The 21,411-nt window shown below is 44.1% G+C and overlaps 1 protein-coding gene across 2 annotated transcripts in view; it reads right to left on the bottom strand.

The window, feature by feature from the left end:
• The window catches only part of Arhgef26 (Rho guanine nucleotide exchange factor 26), a 104,392-nt gene extending 84,641 nt beyond the window's left edge, over positions 1 to 19,751 (bottom strand). The window contains exons 1-3 of one of the 2 annotated variants that reach the window (XM_050147412.1): positions 18,313 to 19,751; positions 17,413 to 17,452; positions 13,961 to 14,106 (exon numbers count right to left, since the gene is read on the bottom strand). In XM_050147412.1, the coding sequence (XP_050003369.1) occupies positions 13,961 to 14,106; positions 17,413 to 17,452; positions 18,313 to 19,389 (1,263 nt within the window). In that variant the 5' untranslated portion in view covers positions 19,390 to 19,751. The remainder of the gene's footprint in view (positions 1 to 13,960; positions 14,107 to 17,412; positions 17,453 to 18,312) is intronic. The other variant, XM_050147411.1, reaches the window with a different exon arrangement.
• Positions 19,752 to 21,411: the final 1,660 nt, after the last annotated feature.

Raw genomic sequence — 21,411 nt, 5'->3', positions numbered from 1 at the left:
AAAACAGAATAGGGGGACCCATGTAAATGGGCCAACCATGAAGAGGCAGAAATGTAGTCAATTTGAAATGATGCTAATAAAAATCACACTGGTTTCACAAAGCAATGTATACCGGACTTCTATTTGAGCTAAGCCATTTAAACGTGACAATGTTTACTCAATTGCTGATAATAGGCTGGTTGCTCATCTCCAGCAGCCTCCGTCTACTCATGAGTGCCCTTCTCAACAGCCCAAGTAGAAAGGGGCTAATATATATAGAGAGAGATATACTATAGGACACAGTCATTCCTGGGTCCTTTCAGCCCACCACAACTGAAGTCACCCCTCAACTATAAATGAGCCAGACGTCTCTCAGAGCAAAGAAAACATGGCAACGGCAATAGCTTGCGACAATGACATAGCTGGCAGGGTCCAGAAACAATACCCTCTTCTTAGACTCCATAGGCATTCTCCAGTTCCACTTCGACTACAGAGAAGGATCCTGAGACATCAAACTAAAGAAGTTACAAGGCACCATGGGACATCACTCTTTCAAAGTATCAGTCCTACATATCTCAGAACAGACACATCAGGTCAAGATGGAGACAGTGACACTCTCCTGGAGAACTGCAACTCAGCAGAGAGGATGCTAACTGGAGGGATAGAAACAAGCAAGACAGGAAATGAAGGGAGGAAGAGAGAGAAAGAGCCAGTAAAACACAGACTTTATATATTTTTAGTTTGAAATATATCAAATAACATGCCAGTGACTTCTTGATTCCTTTGTTCAAAAGACCAATACCCTCTTCTATTTTCTGTTGTAAGATCAACTCTGTCACCTTCACTAAAGTCCTGGGCCCCCATAGCAAGCATGCCTTTTCAAGCAGGTAGGATCAGAACTGTTAGAATGATGGAAAACCAGATAACACAGGCTGGGGATTGAGGTTTTACAGTCATACACTGGCCAATATTCCCAAATGAACTTTAGTTATTTCAATAAAGATCTAAGGCTGAAAATGCAACCAAACAGGTAATTAAATGTACAAGACTTAACTGCTAAGTTAATTAATTTTTGAGATGTAAGAGGTGAGCATGCATTCCTTCCTTGGTAGCCAGCTCTCACTAGCCAGTAGTTTCCTGTGTTTAGCCAACTCCTGATTCAGAGTTCTTGGTTATCATCAATATGTCAAATGCTTAGTATGCACCAGGCACAGTTCACGCATCTTAAACCCACACCCATGCAAGGTAAATACTACTATCCCTAGTTCACCAGTTAAAAACTAGGCATAGCAATGTTTGCCTTTCAAATCTAAGCTTCTCTGCCTGGCCATCCCACAGCCTGAGCTCTTAGCCACTGCAGCACACAGACTTCTAAAACTTCTTTGTGAGTGAGTTTGAGTCTGTTGTTATTTGTGGGTGCATGTTTGTGAGTGTATGTGTAGAAAGAAACCAGAGGTCAAACTTAGCTGTTGTTCCTTGGGAGACAACCACCTGTTTCTGAAACAGTCTCTCATTGGCTTGAAGCTTACGGGTCAGGCTAGGCTCACCAGCCATCAAGACGTAGGAATTCTACCTTGGCGTCCCCAATACCGGCATTAAAGTACATGCTACCATCCCAGGTCTTTTAAAATAGGATATAACTCAGGTCCTCATGTTTGTTACCTGTCCTGGGCCCCTCAGATTTCTTTATTGAGGTCTGAGTCATGATTGGCAGCTCCCCATGCCCAGGTCCTCCCCGCCAATGCCCCAGAAACCCTAAGTCATTAGATAGCTGGCGTCAACTGCAACAGGAGCTGAGCTGTCAGCAGGGCCTCCTAACTGAACATGGGGCCTGACATTCCTCCCACTAAACAAACTCCTCTCCTTTATTTACTGTTCTCTGTAACCTACATCCCTTCCCAACAGTTTGCTTCGGAGTTTGATCCCAAATGTATTCATTTTCTTTCCCCAAATAAGTGTGAGCTGTGCTTTTGATGTATACATCAGGAATCAGAAAAGAGCATGAGGTTAGCTAACACATGGAAGCTGGAGACATAGAAGTAGAAAGCACGTGAGGCTGTAAAAGGGAAATTCTATAAAGTCATTTAACAAAGAGGAGTAATTTCAAAGAGGACTATTTAATAAAATAATGACGAGCAGAGGGGGAACAGCAATTTGCAGTTGAATAGTTGGGACTGCAAGCGAAGATGGCAGCTGCAAGGAAGTGTATTTGCATTGGGTCTGCAATCAAAAACAAAACTACTTTATAGAAGGAAGGGAGAGCTTAGCACTTAGGGGTACTTGCTGCTCTTGCTAAAGAGTTAGCTTCCATTCCCAGCACCCATGCAGTGATTCACAACCATCTGCAAGTCCAGTTCCAGGAAACCCGAAGCCCTCTTCTGATTCCACATGCTCCAGGCATGTATGTGGAGCACATACATACAGGTAGAAAAAACATGCCCATAAAATTTTAAAGATAAATATTTTTACATTATTTTAAAGAGGTTAATATTAAACTTTTAAACAAATAGAGACTAATGGCAAACGGTAGGAAATTAGTTAAAGGAACTAAATTTCGACTTGCTTAATGAAATAGTATATGGGCTTTAAGAAGAAAGCTTGATAATAGTAAAATTCATCTGAGGCATTGCTAAATGAAAACAGAAACATGCATTTTATTACTGCAAGTTCACCACCACAGATATTGTTAAAATAAAAAATAACAGGTGGCAAAGCTACTTTTACGTTATTGAATTTATGTTTAAAAGAAAATATCTATCTCTCTATACATATTCTTAAAAAATATTTTTAAGAATTCTTTTACTTTTAAGAATGTGTATTTGTAGGGGCATATACACATGAGCACAGGCACGTATGGAGACCAAAGCAGAGTTCCAGATCTCCAGGAACAAGAATCACAGGCAGTTGTTAAGGCACTCAGTGTGGGTACCAGAAACAACTTCAGTCCTCTGCAAGAGCAATATATGCTTTTAACCACTGAGAAATCTGTCCAATCTCTCTATATACACATTTTTTTAAAAAATTATTATTATTTACATACCAATCCCAGTTCTCCCTCCCTCCTCTCCTCCGGCCCCCAACTTCTTTCCACTCCCCCCCACGCACCTCAGAGAGGATAAGGTCCTTAGAGAGGACCAAACCCCCCTCCCCCCATGCCTGCCACCGTGCCTAGGCTGAGCAAGGTCTCTCTCCATAGAGAATGGGCTCCACAAAGTCAGTTCATGCAGTAGGGTTAGATCCTGGTCTTACCGCCAGTGGCTCCACACACTGCTCAAGCCACACCATTGTCACCTGCATTTAGGGGGGCTAGTTCAGGCCTATGCAGGTTCCCCAGTTGTCAGCCCCAGAGTCAGTGAGGTCCCACTACCTCAGGTCAGTTGATTCTGTTGTGGGAGTTTTCCCCATCATGGTCTTGACCCCTTTGTTCATATCATCGCTCCTCCCTCTCTTCAATTGTATATACACCTATACACATGTATATACATTTAAAATGTAGCCGGGCGGTGGTGGCGCACGCCTTTAATCCCAGCACTTAGGAGGCAGAGGCAGGCGGATCTCTGTGAGTTCGAGACCAGCCTGGTCTACAAGAGCTAGTTCCAGGACAGGCTCCAAAACCACAGAGAAACCCTGTCTCGAAAAAGCAAAAAAAAAGAAAGTGTATATACACGTTTTTTAGAGATCAAAGAAGTTATGAAACAATATCAGCAGTAATCAGACAAAGAAAGATTTCAATTAATTTCAATTTCCTATTGTCTCCTAGTAATTCTTGAGACTCCTATAATAACTGTGTTTGACAATGAAATGAAAGGATCACTTTCAATAACAAAAACTAAAATCTGTTTTAATATCTTCCATCCAAGGAAAGAGAAACAAAAGAATTAACGCGTGCAAACAGAAGTGTTTAAGGATGTCAATGGTAACAGTATTTCCCTGTAAAAGGGAAGCCAGGGAAAAGAGGAATGACTGTCAGCAGCTTGAAGAAATGAAGACACTAAGATAAAGGGAGGCAACAAGGCATGAATCGGGTCCCAACCAAGCAAGGCTAATGAGGCTGTGCTGAAGAGGAGTGGTGACAGACAGAGCTGGGAGTTGCAGAGATAAGGAGGGGGATCAGGCTGGAGTCAGCATACCTGAGAAGGAGGCCATGACACATAGCGAAGGCCTGAGTCAGGAAGGACCGAGGAAGATGGGGTGAGATGCCTTTCTCAACAGAAGAAAGAGCAGCCGCTTGCACAGGCCGTGCCAGCATCTTAGCTGCTATTGTACTGGCTTTTTAGTAAAGTGGCAGTTGGGTAGGAATGGCAAAATGCAAAACAACGAGTTACTTAAAGCAACACTCACACTGAGGTTACTTTCCTGGGTTTGCAATAAATTTAACTTGAGCACAGTGTACTTCAGAAAAAAGTGGATGATAAAACTCAAAGCTTTCTATTAGGCACACAAAACATACAATAGCTTTCTTTTTTTTTTTTTTTTTTTTTTGAGATGCAAAGTAGCTCATTGTACAGAGACCTGAGGAAGAGACACAAAATTCTGATTCACTTCTCCCACTGGCCTATGTACCAAACTTTATGACATACTTTATACAAGTATCACCTCTATCCTAGCTTTTCTGCTTCTCTGGCCTGCGACATCCCATGAAGAGAACTCTCCGAATCTTTCCTGCTCTCTATGTTTCCTATGTCACTCACGTCCACGTTTGTTACATATTTTGAAAACATTACTTAGGCCTTTCATATTCATCATCTTTTTTAAGCGATACTACAAGTCCCTAGAGTAAAGGCTGGTTTCAGGACTGTTCTATCTGTACCGTTTATTACAGCGCTGCAGAATACAAGTGAACCGCGTCATGAGATACTAGCATTTTCCCCAGACATTACAACCTTGTAGTGAATATAGTGACTTTATTATTTAAATGTGTGCGTCCACACATACACACACATGCAAACACACACATACATACACAGAGTACAATTAATTTGTCATTATACTACACTGATACTGACCATAGTTGCAATAATATTCCTATGGACCCTATAAGAAAAGCTAGACTACAGACACAGCTTCTGGGCTGGGGGGAGGATAGATGAGAGAGAGAGAGAGAGAGAGAGAGAGAGAGAGAGAGAGAGAGAGAGAGAGAGAGAGAGAGAGAGAGAGAGAGAGAAAAGAATAGATGAGAGAAGAAAGAGGAGTATCTTCATTAGGATTTCTATTGCTGCGATGAAGCACCATGACCAAAAGCAAGTTTGGGGAGAAAGGGTTTATTTGGCTTACACTGTAGTCCATCACTGAAGGAAGTCAGGACAGGAACTCAAACAGGGCAGGAACCTAGGGGCGTGATTTGATGAAGACTCCTTGGAGGGGTCCTGTGGGTTGCTCAGCTTGCTTTCAATAGAACTCAGGACCACCACCCCAGGGATGGCACCATCCACAATCTCCAATCAAGTTAAGAAAATGCCTTACAACCAGATCTTATGGAAGCATTTTAAGTTGAGGTTCCCTCCTATCAGATAACTCTAGCCAGTGTCAAGCTGACATAAAACATCAGGACAAGGAAAGAGGAGAGAGGTGACTTCAAAACAGCAGTGGCTGCTTTGGATGACAAGAAACCGTACATTTGGAAGCGCCGTTCAGAGGTGTGTGGTTGCGTGCTCATAGAGCAATCGTGAGATTACAGATACAGAGACTCATGGATTCGAGTCTCCACACAAGTAGCAGTCCTATCACTGCTGGCATGAAAGCTTGGGACCTTCTATGGATCATCAATACAATGATTAAGTTATGTGTAGTTAAACTACTGACCATACTGATGTGCCAGACAGATGATGTTCCTCCACATGGGATCCCCAGACAGATGTTCCTTCACATGGGATCTCATGGCATGATGACACATCCCTCATATCTTGACCAAAGTGGGAATTTCGCATTCATTTATGAGAATGCTTGACATTTGGTGTCTGCTTCATGGTATTGGCAAAGACATCAAAGCAAGGGATTCTTGCTCTAGCTCACTGCTCAGCATAGGGACTTGCAGAAAGCCGGTCCTTGATAAAGACTTGATAAATGAAGCTGTCATCCATCAGTCTCTCTGACTGGATTTTTACTCAGTGAAATAATATCCTCTTTATCTGACTCCCAGGAGCTGGTTTTAGGTGCTTATACTATCAAAATGAAATAACCTATGCTCATCTCTTCCCACTTTCTTGGGACAATAATCTTTACTTTCCTAAGGTGCGCGCACACACACACACACACACACACACACACACACACACACACACACACACGGAATGAAGCAGAGTGGAGTGGAGGAAGGGGCAGAGCAGAATGGAAAGTGATGAAGTCCATGGTGCTGGGAAAACATGCAGAAGAATGAAACTAGATCTCATTTTCACATCCTGTACAACTCAAGTAATTCAAAATGCACCCAGGACTAAGTCTAAAACTGAAACTGTTCGAGAAAAACACTTCAAAATCCAGGGTGTAGACACAGACTTTGGGGAAAGAACTCCAATAACTTGGAAGTAACTATAAAAATTGACAGATGGAATTTCATAAAATCAAAAAGCTTCTATATATCAAAGGAAAACAACTGAGTGAAGTGACAGACTATAATGTGGGAGAAAGTCTTTCTTTGCTATACATCAGATATAGACTACTAACACACACACAGTACATCAGATATAGACCACTAACACACACACAGTACATCAGATATAGACTACTGCCTAACACACACACAGTACATCAGATATAGACCACTAACACACACACAGTACATCAGATATAGACTACTGTCTAACACACACACACAGTACATTGGATAGACTACTATCTAACACACACACAGAGTACATTTGATAGACTACTATCTAATGCACACACACAGTACATCGGATAGACTACTATCTAATACACACACACAGTACATCGGATAGACTACTATCTAATACACACACACAGTACATCGGATAGACTACTATCTAACACACACACAGTACATTGGATAGACTACTATCTAACACACACACATACAGTACATCGGATAGACTTCTGTCTAACACACACACACAGATACACACAGTACATCGGATAGACTACTCTTTCTCTCTTTCTCTCTCTCTCTCTCTCTCTCTCACACACACACACACACACACATACACAAATACACATAGTACATCGGATAGACTACTATCTAACACACACACAGTACATTGGATAGACTACTATCTAACACACACAGATAGACACAGTACATCGGAGAGGCTACTATCTAACACATACACAGTATATCAAATAGACTACTGTCTAACACACATACACACAGTACATTGGATAGACTATTATCTAACACACACACAGTACATCGGATAGACTACTATCTAAAGTATATAAAGGACCACACACACACACACACACACACACACACACACACACACACAATCTAATTATCAAACTAAAACCCGACAACCCAATCAATAAATGAGCTAAGGCAGTTAGCTCATTTGGCTCTCAAACAGATAGTTCTCACAAGATGCAAAGCAAAAGATCAGTAAACATATTAAAGTACGCTCCACATCTGTATCCACCAAAGAACGCAAACTGAAATTATAACAAGAAAACACGCGTTGGTGAGTGTTCGGAGGAAAGGAAACAGAGACAATAGGAATGTAAGTTAGACGGGTGCTATGGAAACCAATATGTCGGACCCACATAAAACTGAAAATACGTCGCAGCCAAATCAATTCCAGATATATCCAAAGAACTCCAAGTCAATACGCGAGAGATACTGTCACAATTCTGTTCCTTGTGACTCTGTTCCCAATACATAAGTAACGGGGTCAGCCTGCGTGTGCATCAACAGATGACTACATAAAGAGAATGCATATATACAAGCAAATTAAAAAGGTTGTATGGACACAATGTTTTATTCCGTCATAAAGAAGAAGGAAATTACATAACTTACTAAACATGCAACTTGAAATCATTATATCAAGCAAAGTAAGTTAGACTCAGAAAGACAAATATCATGTTTATTCATTAGTGAACCCTAGATTTTATAGAGAGACATGTAAAACGATTACATATTAGCACAATATATACATATACGATATAGCAGAAGGAAGGCTGAGAGAAGAAAGAAGACTAACACAAGTGAGATAAAAGGGAAGTTTGGAGGAAATAAAGTCAAAATAAATAATATACTGCATAGAAAATATCTATATAAAAATCCAGCTCTACATATAATGAGCACATACCAGTAAAGTATTATACATAAATCCCACAGAATAGTGAAGCAGTTACAGCAATCATTTCACTTATGGACCTCAAATGTTTGTTAAGACTCACGATTAAGAAAAGGCAAATGTTATCTTATAAACTATCTAATTATTTATGTGAGCATACAGAACCTATTTTTCTTAAATATGTATGTAGATTTTAGAAAGTGTTACTAAACTTAGAATAACTTATCTGTGGGGAAGGAAAGAACTCTGGGATTAGAAAAATATTTGGATTGTGTTCTGTATAGGGACCATGTTACATATTGCTTATGTAAGTTAAAATTAATTTTCAAAAATGCTAAGAGAACACTTCAACATAATTACAGCGACATGCTAAGACCATGCCTAGAAGTGCGATTATCCATCCCGGACATGTGCACTAGTACTCCAGATGACCATATAGCAACAAGGGGTAAAAAAGTCAAACATGAAGGATGGTTAATGTCTATACTTTAAACATAAATGACAGGCAAGAGCTCAGAAGAGACTTGCTGACCTCATTTCAAACCCTGGGACCTGAGAAAACCAACCCCAAGTGTACTCTGACCTCCATGTGCCCTAAGGTACGCAAAGGCATGGGTCCATGATGTGGGCACTAGATAAATGAGCTTAGTAGAAAATTAAGCTCAAAAGATATTGTAGACAACATCAATTGCTATCAAAGGTTAAAAAAAACTTTATGAGGTTGCTGTTTTACAAAACTATTAATGAAAACATATTGGCCCACAGAAGCTACTATTTTAAGCAACAATGTGGGCAAGTCTTAAAATTTAAAGACCAGAATGAACGTTTTCTTTGGCTTTTAAATGTGTTAAGTATTTCTCCAAAAGGGAATGCTATTCATGGCTTTTATCTTTGTTCATCTCTGGTTTTAAGCAAAAACAGTATCTTCTGCAATACATCTAGTCTAAATCCTACAAGAATAAGTCCCATCTGATTATACTGCTAAAACTCAAAAGATGCGCTTTATCTTTAGCCTAAACAAAATTATTCTTGTGAATGTCCCGGTTTCCCTTCCTTATTTCTGCATGTTCCAAAATGTCTTCCAAAAGTTACTACCTACACGCAGAAGCAGAGAGTCTAAGATCCTAATTCTGGATTCCAAACCATAGCATTAGCCACTACACACAGCCAAAGCACTGATGAAAATGTAAAAAAAAAAAAAAAAAAAAAAAAAAAAACAACAAACAAAAAAAAAACAATGCCTGACTGGAGAGCTTGAATTCTTTAAGCATAGGGAAGAAACATCTGAACTGATGGCGGATGGCTGATAAAGCCGCATGCCAGCAAGCACAGCAGAGCCCACGAGTGGATGACTATATTAGGTGTGGAAAGAATGCCGGCGTGTTCCAGCTTCTGCCCCGGGAGCCTGAACACCCTGCTCAAAGGTACCTGGCACTTCAAGGTAAGAGAAATTATACAAACACACCCCATCGCAATGGGGTCAGGGCATGGCTGGCAAGGGTTGCTCTGCTGCTGTCACTGAATGTAACTGAACAAACATGGGTTTCACAGGCCACTTTCTAAATGTGCCCCAGCATGCACCTGGGGTGAGAGTTAAGGACGAAAAGCAAAAGTCCATGAGGAAAAGAGCGACACTCCTGAGATCCTAGTAATGACAAAACTTTGGAGGAAACCAGAGCTCGCTTTCCACACAGGGCTCAACTGGCAGTACACCTGGCAGCCAGTGTCACAAGTACCCAGTGTTCCACCCCTGACTAACACAATCAATATTTCCCTTTAAACCCACAGCTTTTCCCAGAGACCCAAGAACTGCTGGCTCGAGTTCCTGCCTTCAATGTCAGTGAGTCACTGAGCCATTCACCTGTGTGAGGCAGGTTCCCTGCCTCTGGGCTCGGTTCCAGATACCAATCTCGTGAGGCCAAAAAAACTTCACAATCTCAAAACCTTCCACATTTAAACAACTAAACCCTGGGTTCTGAGATGCGGTACAACCTTGAAGGGAGGCACTGACAGCGACAGTCAAGTAAGTGTATGCGGTCTGAGCCTGCCCCACCCTAGGAAATGAATGAATGCAGCCGCTTTCTGGACTACAACATAATTCTACTTCCACACGGGGAACCTGTGGACTGGGATAACATCGATAAATGCATAAACCACCAGTTCGCTTCAAGTCTGTGCAATCGAAATGCTCATTCCAACGAGGGAGTAGCTAACTAATCTCTCTTACATGGGTCTGCCTCTCCTTTATCCCTAAATGCTCATAACACCGCAGTTAAAACTGCCCCGTCCCTGTGTTAAAACTGCCTGCACCTGTGCGGCTGAGCGCTTCCCTTCCTGGCAGTAGCCAATAAAACCAAAAGAGTCGTATGCTTAAAAACACACAGATAAATTACACTACAGAACGAAGGCCTACAGAGCTTATATAACTCATAAATTACTGCAAATTGCTGCACATCAAAAGAGACTTTGGCACACTGCATGCTCCATACAGTCAACAGATAAGAAAATTGCATCATGCTAGGAGGCAGGCAGGTGTTTGCCACAGAGATAAGAGCTTTTTCGAAACTAAACATTCAACAGTGGCCAGCGTGCATGTGCGCCCACGCAGAGCCCTCTTAAGTGAAAAGTTAGATGCGTGCCAAATTGAGACGTGCCAAATACTAGAAAACTGCTCGTCTTGTTCTCTTTCAGGGATCAAGGCCACACTCAAGGAAGAGTTTGGGTAAACGTGATACATGCAAGGACTTTACGTGGGGGCGACACCGTTAACCCAATAAAAGTTAAGCGTGGCAAGATGATACCAAGACCAGTCTCAGTAACAGAAGTCTTCTAAGAACTGTCTTCAATGCTGTTTAAGAAAGCATCAGGATAGGAGGGCAGACAGATAAGGAGTGATCATGACTACTTACCCTGACAGTGTTACTTATTCACAAAGCCTCCTCTACTTGTAGTCCCAACTAAAACGTGTCCATTTATTAACACGTGCTAGTAACTGCCTTGTAGGATTACAGGATCAACTCTGCCAAGCTCCAGAACTGGTTCCACCTTTGTACTAGAAAGAGTTCCCACCTCAGCTAATCCCAGCACTCAGAAGACTATGACAAGATAAACTGAGGACAGTCTGGGCTAAACACAGAGACTGGATCTTAAATAGTATTTTAGAAAAAGGAAAACCATATGGAAAAGGCAAAGACCCTCAGGATAGTCATTCTCTGCGGAGAAAAAACAAGAACACAGGAAAATAGGGGTGTTGAACTGGATTGCCTCAAAAGCAGAGACTGAGAAATACGGGTTAAAATATTAATATTCATTGTTTATAATTGGTGAATACATGGAGATCTACTACCCTTATGACTGTCTGCTTGGCTCTTTTTTTTTTAACTTTTCTGTATGTCAACAGCACTTTATAATATGATAAAGTAAAATGTTAAAGAAAGGGAAATAGAAAAGGAACATGCAGATTCACATATATAAGCATCTATGTAGGTGGCAAAAGTCTGACCATGCAACAGCCAAAGAAGACCATAAATACACGTGAGCTTCCTGGGAACACTCAAATCAAAGACGCCACACTCTAAGTTAAAGGTACATCAGCATGTTTCCTCCCGGCCAAGTGAAAATACAAGCTCATAGGCAAAGCTGTACTGAAGGACATCCAGCCTGACTTAACTGCATCTGTGTTTGTTCACTGCAATGAAAGCCAGATGCCGGAAGGTCACGAACATGGCAGCCTCGGTTTTAGTGTTGAGGTTAAGCTGGATCAAACGGTGACACAGAAGTCACATTTCTGCTGAGAGTTCAAAAGCCATCCCCCAGGACTTAGGCTTACAGCAAGTACAGTGGCTGTCACAAATGAAAACGCAAAAAAATAAAACAAACAAAAAAAATGCTCCCACATCCTTTACCAAATGGTCCATATCAACAAATGAATGAGAACTGAATGACAGTTGTTAAGAGCTACATTTTCCAGGTATCTGTTCTGATACACACATATCATCAGATCATTTTATTAGGGTAAAACATAACTAATACACCAACTTTCTGGAGACATTTTACCACCGAGCCCCATAGGAAAAAAAAATCCTAAGAATGTCATGGAAGAGGCACACAATTAGTGGAGAAAATACAGATGTTTTGCTGGATCCACATAACATCCCCCTAAAACTTAAATTCAGATCATACTCATCAAAGTCTAGATTTTTGTATTAGAGCACCTGGCATATTATAATGAAGCTTTGCAATTCCCTGACTATAGCTAAGAAGTAGTTGTTCAATTTACAAAGGCCTGCCCATCGCAGCCCTCACTACTCCCTATCACGATGCTCAAAAGAATCACTGGTTCCCACTGACTACCCTGTTGCTATCACATTCTAATTCCGGGCATAATTTCATAGGTACCACAGCTTGCCTGGAACAGATTTGCCATAGAACAAGATTAGGAGAAGAAGATGGCCAGGTGTGATGGCATCATTTTTAATCCTAACACTGAAGAGGGAGAGATAGGTGGATTTCTGAGTTCTAGGATAACCTGGTCTACACAGAGAATTCCAGGCTAGCCAGAGTTACATAGTGAGACTATCTGACTATCTTTGAAAGAAGGAGATGGGGGGGGGGGTGTGATTCTAGACTTTGAAATTGCATACAGGTTAGACGAGGAGAGACGGAGCCTAAAGCAGAAGCTGTCCCCGTTCCCCCCCCCCCCCCCCCCCCCCCCCCCCCCCCCCCCCCCCCCCCCCCCCCCCCCCCCCCCCCCCCCCCCCCCCCCCCCCNACATCCCTTAGCATTAGAGTAGAAGTTACCCCAGGGCATGGCCTACACATCCCCCCCCCCCCCCCCCCCCCCCCCCGCCTTTAACACAGCATTTCCATGATCCTGGCTGCACAGCACCAACACGTGCAACTGTGTGCTAGGCTGGCGACTTCCCAAAACCCATGAGGATCAGGACTGAACAACGCTCAGCATGGCTTAAGAGGGAGCTGCCTCTGTTCTGGTTGTGCCTAAGACACTCAGAGCTTCACTGGCCTGCTTTGGATGCAGTGTCTTTACCACCCTTGCCTAGCCATGGGAGCTCCTTCCAACTTGCTAATCCATCAGGCAGTCAGACAAGGTATGCTCAAACTCGATCAGGAAAACAGAGTGACAAATGGCATTTTATAAGCCAGGGAAAAACTGACTATGGCTAAAAAAAACAAAATATGTTTGATCCAGAAAGAAGAAATTATAGATTATTACAAAAACATTAGAATCACGTATACAGAAGATGTACAGAGAAGACAGCCTCACTAACTAATTTCAAGAAAATATCCATACGGTTATACAAAATAAAACGCCCAAGAACAACTGTAATTGATTCTCCATTGTACATACATGCAAATAAACATATATATCCATACAACACATTTATATGCATATATATGGGCAACTATGAAAACATCCGGGCTATATTATCATTACATGCACACTGGATGAGAATTCACTGAGTCCACACAACATCTGTCTCAAGGTATGTTCTGTCATTTTATCAAACCCGCTTTTCCTGACCAGAAGTGTCAAACTCCACGTCCTTACTGGTCGGCAGTTTCCAGAAACATTTTGCAATGGCAAGAGTCTTTTTTTTTTTTTTTTCTTAGAATTACAGGATCATCGGTAGGAAAAAAAAAAGCCGCATTCATGCACGACTTCCACAAATTGGCCTTTTCCTCCCGCAGATAGAAAAGGAGAATGTAAACACTCACCGCAGAGAGCTGGCTCCACGTGGACCTCAGTGGCTTATGGTGAATCACGATCTTCTCCTCTGGCTTCTGTTCTTTGGGCTCTGACTCTTCATCAGAGTCGATGTCAAGGGCCTTTTCTTTGTAGTTTTGATACAGGACTGCATTTTCTTCAAGAAAACAAGTCAGTTAAGTCACTAGTTGCCCCCAAGTAGCTCTGTCACTTGCTCTCAACAAAGGGCTGTATTTATACAACAGTTAGTGCTGGCTTAATTATTAGTTGGGGGAGAAAAAAGCAAATATGTTTTGTCACAAAAGAATATATGGCATTCCAAGTTAAGCCACGTTTCGGTATCTCTGTCCACTGTTCATAAAGCATGGTTAGCCTCAACCCACTGTAACTGATGCTAAATTAAATCCACGTTATGTTTTCTCAATGCCTATCGCTGGTCTTTCCACTTATCTATTTAGCGGACACTTACTGTACATCTGCAATGTTTTACTTTCTGAAAATAAGGGGAAACATACTTGTCATCCCTCCATGAACCAAAGTTAAGTTAGCAAAAAGAATGAACCTCATAGTCACACATTTATTCATCCTCCTGACATTTAGGAAATGTCTCCTAGATGCCAGCAACTGCTAAGCAACTAGGAATACAATGGACAAAAAAAAAAAAAAAAAAGATAAGAAATCTCCATGCTCGTGAAGCTGATATAAAACGAAAGAGATTGAAGTAAACAATTAACTTTCATAGTATTTCAAATATGACTATGTTGTCATGGAGAACAAACAAATGATGGAAGGGTTAGGAATTCTGGGAAGAAAGGGTGGTTTAGGAAGGGCCTCACAGGACATAATTAAGGCAAGACATAAGAGGAAAGAAGGGAAATCATTTGTACAGCTGGAGAAATAGGTGTGTGTGTGTGTGTTGGGGGGAGGTGTTACATACAACACATCTGAGAAATCAGAAGACAACTCCTCGTGTCCGTCTATGCCGTCCACTTTCTTTGTCACCATACCCAGCTCCCCAGAGGAAGACTTGGATTACAGATGTGTTCTCCACACCTGGCTTCATGTGGGTTTGGGTAACACAAGCTCAATTCCTTATATTTGTGCTCTAAAGCACATTATCTGTTGAGCCCAGGAAAGAGTATTTCACGTGAGTGAACCCCAAGTACAATGCCTAGGGGCAGGAGTCTGCCTCCTGTGTCTGTATGGGCAAGAAGCAGCAAGGCCAGTGTGGCAGGAATACCAGCAGAGGGCTGAAATCATAGATGATGAGAGGTGAGTACAGGGCAGGTCATATGAGGCCACTAAAAGAACCCTGGTTTTTACCCCAAGTGGGATCACAAGTTATTGAAGGGTTCATGATCTCACATAAACACATAGTGACAGAAGGGAACATGTGTGTGCAGAGTTGGTCTGACAGAGTCTGATCCAGCCTGGGTGTCGGAGAAGCATCAATGAGGACGGGCTAAGCTCTGAAAGTAGAAAAGCAACAGAGCTCACGGAAAAAGCAGATGGTCACTCTCTGAAGCAAGAATAGAAACCTTAGGAAGTCTGATGAAGGTCGAGGCAGTTTATGATGGCTATGGACAGTGGTCAGACAATGCAAGACGTGTTTACAGAGATGAGCCACACAGTCCAAATCTAAATCTAAATAAAAGAATTAGATATTATCCTGAGTGCAAAAGGGTTCAGTTTCTTTCACACTGCAATGATTGTATTTCATCCTGAACGCAAGGGATTCTGTAAGACAGAAAGCAGAAGACAGGAGATTCAGGAATGATGGGGAAGATTCTGAGTTTGGTATAGGGCTTAGGGAGTTAGGAACGCTTTCCACATCTGCTTTTTCTCTTGGCAACCACAGACAGCTCTGTGTGCACTGTGTCCACAGTAGCACCGGAGTCGATGCAAGACTTGACTATTCTGGGATTGTTCTGCACGTGAAACAAACTCAGTTTCTGCAGCTCTGAAGTAGTTCCGGGGGGGAGGCACAAAGCATACATATGAACAATATCGAGGGGATTTCTCACTCACTGTCTGCGGTAGTATCACCCTCATCTCACGAGAGACAGGGCTCCACGACGCACAGTTCTTGCATCCCTGCTACTCAGTCAATGACTAGAAACATCGAGAACCTGGCACCACAAGTCCTCACCACTGGACAACACTGCCTCATAGGTGCAATCCTCCAGGCCACCTTGCACTCTTCCCTTACACGTGTCAAACAAAAAACATATCTACACCATCGTGTTATAAGAATCAATAAGATACTCAAAGCTGATACAAAAGATGACACGCAGCTGCCTATTCTGACTTTAAAACACTCAAACTTTTCAACCCTTTAAGGCCTTCACAGAATCGAGCTCAACTTCCCAGAAGCAAAAATTATCCTCTGAAGGAAATGCAAAGTGGAGGGTTGCTGACTTCACATCGGTACAATAGTCCAGGAAACAGCAACATGCATTAAATCATCAGTCAGCCCTAAGTTCCAGAGTGTCACCAGGGGTGTCAGTGGGGACGAGTTACTAAGATTCTCAGGGCTTCTGAATTTCCCCAATTATAAAATCAAGGAGATGAATTTCCCTCAGCTAGTCCAAATACCGGATCTGGGTTTCTTCTCCAAATTGCAGTTACTTTCTACATAGCACAACGACTTCATTAATTACCTATTTGTAGCCACGCAGGAACTATTTTACAATCACCCAAATTACATATTTTCAACCTACGTGGCTTTCCACTAGCTTTTCTTATGGAAGGGCAGGCTTTCCTTCTTCATCCACTTAAGGGTGGAAACTCTCAGCATTTCGAAGCCTGACAGAAACTAAGTCCACTCACTGTCCCCAGGAGCCTCCGGGCTGAGGCTGAGACTGCTCCCTCCATGCTCCTCCAGTTGGCTGACACTTGACCCATCTATTTACAGAGCCCGCTAATCTGATTAGCATGTGGACACCTGGCTGAAGCCGCTATTGTTTCTGAAGTCCTTAACAACCAATAATATACAGACCACAAATTATTAAGGTTATGTTTTATTTTTTTTCCCCACCAGAAAAGCTGCATTGCCCCAAATATGAAACTTGGTAGGAAAACAGAAAGTCAGAAGAAAAAAAAAACGAAGGTGAAAATAATATTAAGGAAGAAAAAAATGAGGCCTAAGGAAATATCACCTAGGATCCAAGCATCAATTTCAGAGTGATTGACTAAAGAGCTTGCTCTGTTTTGAGGCAGGTGGGATGGAGCCAGGGCAAAGAAGAATGAAAGTTCCCAAGATGTGAACCAAAAAGGTTACCAGCTTATAAAAAAATGCCCCCTCTAGGTAAAAACCTTAGCTTTGTACTGTATAGTCCAAGACAAAGTTGGGCAATTTTGGGTTTTCATCACAAGCAGTCTTTGTTACTGAAGTTAGGTTTCAACTTATAATTGATGCACCATATTGTAGCCGCAATAAAAGTCTGGAAAATTAAATGCTTACCTTCCCCATCAAATGTTCCTTGTCCTTTCAGCATTTTTTTCTAAGAGACAACAAAAACAGAGAAGAGAGAGAGAGAGAGAGAGAGAGAGAGAGAGAGAGAGAGAAAGCAAACTGTGTATGAATGAGCCAAGTAGAAAATACAGCTATTGTAAGCAAATGCCCCCCTTTCTTTGTTATACCCTTCAGATTTCCAAAAGCACACTGCAGAGAATCCCATGCCAATTCACAGCAACAGTAAAATAAAATGGACAGCATCCCCCACATCCTGTTAAACAAGACTAAGGACCCTGAAATTGACTGGCAGTCCCCACTCCCTGCTGTTAAACTGAACTTTGCTGTCCTTGACAGCTTGGGGGAGGGGCTTGGACATAAAATGTAAAGTCTTTCCTTCAAGACCTTAAGTCTAAAAGGAAACAGGCATGTTCGTGTATTACATATGTGACATTTATATAGACTGGTTCCAGTTCTCTGATGAATCAGGAGAAATACGTGACTGCCAAAGGCAGTCTTGGCCCTCTGGCTTCGATCTGTCTTGTTTCTAGGAAAGCGGCACATCCAAACACCCCTCTCTAGTTGTCTTTTTTTCCTTTAGGTCCCGGTGGAAAAAATATTCAGTAAGTGCAGCTAGGCCTGTATCAGAGTACACAACTTCACACCCTCACTCAAGTTCTAAGCTATGAGCTTGTCAAATACACCCAATGATTAATGGCAATAAAATATTAAAAGGGGACAAGGTGACTAATGCAAACAAGAGAGGTCAGCGCATTGTTCCACGATTGGGACACTGAGTAAAACTCAACTTACTTGAACGTTATCACAAGTGCCACGATCATTCGAGCCTTGTCCCCAGCACATTCATTTTGAGTTTAATGAAAGCCATGAGAGCCTGCCCAGCCCTACCTTTATCCTTCCCAGGCTAGAGAACTTCTCCTTGTCTTCCATGACTGCCTTCAGAACAGGCTGGGACATCCTGTTCTTCTTCTTTGAGCTGGTAGGGCTGTCAAAATCAAACCCGCTGACCACTGCCCTCCGGTAAGACGTGGACCGCAAGCCTCGCCGAAGGGAGCCCGGGCTGTCCATGTCGTTGTCGACGTCCCCTTCGTCCCCTTCGTGGCCCAAGGGTGCTCCCAGTCCCTCCACCATGCTGCGCACCTTGAGGAGTCTCCTGTGGGGCTCTACGTTTTGACTGTTGGATTTACTCAGCTTAATTTCCGAGGCAAGGCTTTTCGGGATAATCTGCTGCTTTCCCATCTTGAGGGCAGCCGGGCTGTTGGTACTCAAAACTACGGGAGGGTTCTGGAGCTCATTCCCTTGGGAGGACAGCCTTTGGAGCGGCAGTTTGTGTTCTGAAGACCTGGGTTGGGGAGCAGGGGAGAGTCTCGAGGAGCCCGGTTCCAAGTCCCCAGCCATCTGACCAGTTTGAGAAGGGGAGCCAGGTGAGTCGCTTTTCGGGACAAGGCCATTGGCAATGGGCGAAGGTACCTTACTGGCAGTTATCCCGGTGCGGTCCTCCTCCGGGTCGTACGAGGCAGGAGGGTCGGGAGTCCGGGAGGCATAGGACAACAGCACCGTAGGCGAGGCCACCGTGGCATTAGCAGGGGACTTCGGGGAGCCTCCCGACGCCGCGTGGAGAACTAGGGGTGACTTGGGCCGTCGAAGTCGAGGAGAAGCAGCTCTATAGTCCGGGGACACCGTGCGGCCATTGGTCACCGGCCTCCGGTGGGCGCACAGAAGCTGGGGGCTCCTGGACACCGTCCTGTCGTCCGGGGCGGCGGGCACTCGGGCGGGAATCTGAGGCGCCGGCAGAGCGGCCAGTTCTTCCACGGGGAAGTCGGTAATCAGCAGCCCGCTGGGGCTCTGGTAGGATTGTGGCCTCGGCTTGCTCCGGCCGAGCAGCTGGAGAGGAGGGGTGGACCGTCTCCGCCACAAAGGGGTGACGCCGTTGCTGGAAAAATCCACCTCGCTTTCGCTGTCCATAGCGGGGCCTTGGGGCTGGCCCCGGGAGAAGGAGAGCTGCTCAGGTTGCCTAAGAGGAAGGAACTTTGCCTCCGGACAACTGGTCACGTCTCGGAGCCTAGCCGGCTCCCAGTTTGGCAGTCACACGAGTGTCGCGCGGGACTCGGCAGCGCCGCACTTACCCGCCCTTTCTCGGGCACAGCGCCTCCCGCCACGCTTGGCGACCCCTGGCAGAGATCCGTCCTGCAGCCGATAGGATGAATCCGGTCTCTTCAGCGTTCTTCCCGCGCCCAAAGCCCGCCGGCACCTAGAGAGCCCACTCGCAGAGGGTAGCCGACGCGCAGGACACTTGGGAAGAGTTCAGCTGGCACCGACAGCTCGCCTCGGGACGCTCCCCGGCGCCTCCATCCAGACGCCTGCTCCGCGCCAGTCCACCGGGCCCCCGCTGCACGGCCCGCGGCGCGCTCACCCTTCCGGGTGTCCAGAGCGCAGATCAAGGAGTGCACCGCGCCCCGTGGGTGGCCTGGGTCCGCACCGAAGCTCCCGGCTAACAACCCCGCGCAGCGCAGCCAAGGCCCGCGGCGCTAGCTCCGCCCCCACGCTAGGGCCAGCCCCCTCCTGGCCCCGCCCCTGCACGCCCGGGAATCTTGTGGTGAGGAGTCCCCGAGTCCCAGTCCCCGCCTACACCAAGTGCACTCTGCTCTCTTTGCCTAGAGGATTTGCACACCTGAGCCGGGTGCTAGACGCGGGTACCAGAGTGCCAGTGCCGGAGCGCAGGCGGCGGCCGCAGAGGCCAGCTGGAGGGCGCGGTCGTGCCTCGGAGCACAACGTGGGAACCGTCGTGAGTGTAGGGCCGAGGTATACTTTCTGATCCCTGAGCCCTGGAGGAGGAGGTTGAAAGGGTAAACCATGTTTGAGCAAGGCGCTATGCCCCTTGGAATGGTGAACCAGGTAGGAACCAAGCTGAGCCACCAACAATCTTCAAAGTGAACCTCACTCCCCTACTTACTTACAATGCTGTGTGGACTATTGACAGATTCGCTTGTGGGCAACGCAGAGGGAAACTTGCTCGGAGGCCAGGTGGAATTTTTTTCATAATCTTTGGACCTTGTGTGTTTCAAAGTTAAACAGTAAAAGTAAACAAAAGACCAAAATATGTATTGAGTGTGCAATTGTGTATAATGCACTCTGAAAAATGAATGTGTAGAATAAAATAGTGTACAAGGAGTAAATTCCCAATTCTTATCAGAGATTAGGAGGCCGATTAGAGGTGGGTCAAGCCTTACAGACCAGTCCCCTCCCTAGCTATCCTTAACCAACCCAAGTTCAGGGCCTGAGAGCCTTCACTCTCTTGGCCTTCTGGGTTGACACTCCCCCACAAAGGCCCCCTGATCTAGAACACTCTGTGCTGGTTATTTCCCTAACCACCTGGTCTCTTTCTTTACCACACTAACCCAGCTCTGTAAATCTGCAAGCCTACGCGTTTATGTGTTAATGCTTAGCCTTTGCATTGTAACCTGGAAGAAGGCAGGGGCCATGCACCCAGTAGACGGCAAGTATCTGTTGAGTGAGGAGATGAGTAAGAAAAACGAGCATCCCTCCCGTAGCTGTTGGTTGCCAAGCTGACTCTGTCTTGGTGAACATCCTGATGTGTAAGAACAATGAGGCAAACTGGAAGGGAGATGAATTCAGTTGGTTGGGCCTGTAGAATTGGTACTGTTGGCAAGACACACACATGGGAGTCTCCAAGCTGGCAGCATTCCTGCGACCACACACTGTTTACAATCTATGCTTCTTTCTGTTTTGGGTGGAGAAAGGGAGGGTGAAGTTTGTCGTGTTTCTTTATACGTTTCTATACTCACCAAAGCTGTACAACTTTGATCTGAGGAAGTTTTGTGAGCTAGAAGAAAAGGCATCATGATGTTTACCAAAATCATTTTTAAAAAAGAAACTTGCCAACCGTTTCGTAAGGAATGAGCCAGATTCTGTGTTTATACACAGGCCCTTAATATAGGGAATTTTGTATCATTAATACTAGCTTTA

This window comes from Alexandromys fortis, unplaced genomic scaffold (assembly GCF_014885135.2).
Source record: "Alexandromys fortis isolate MF-2015 unplaced genomic scaffold, M_Fortis_MF-2015_v1.1 scaffold_53, whole genome shotgun sequence".
Taxonomy (NCBI): domain Eukaryota; kingdom Metazoa; phylum Chordata; class Mammalia; order Rodentia; family Cricetidae; genus Alexandromys; species Alexandromys fortis.
This window is presented reverse-complemented; position numbering and strand designations above follow the sequence as displayed.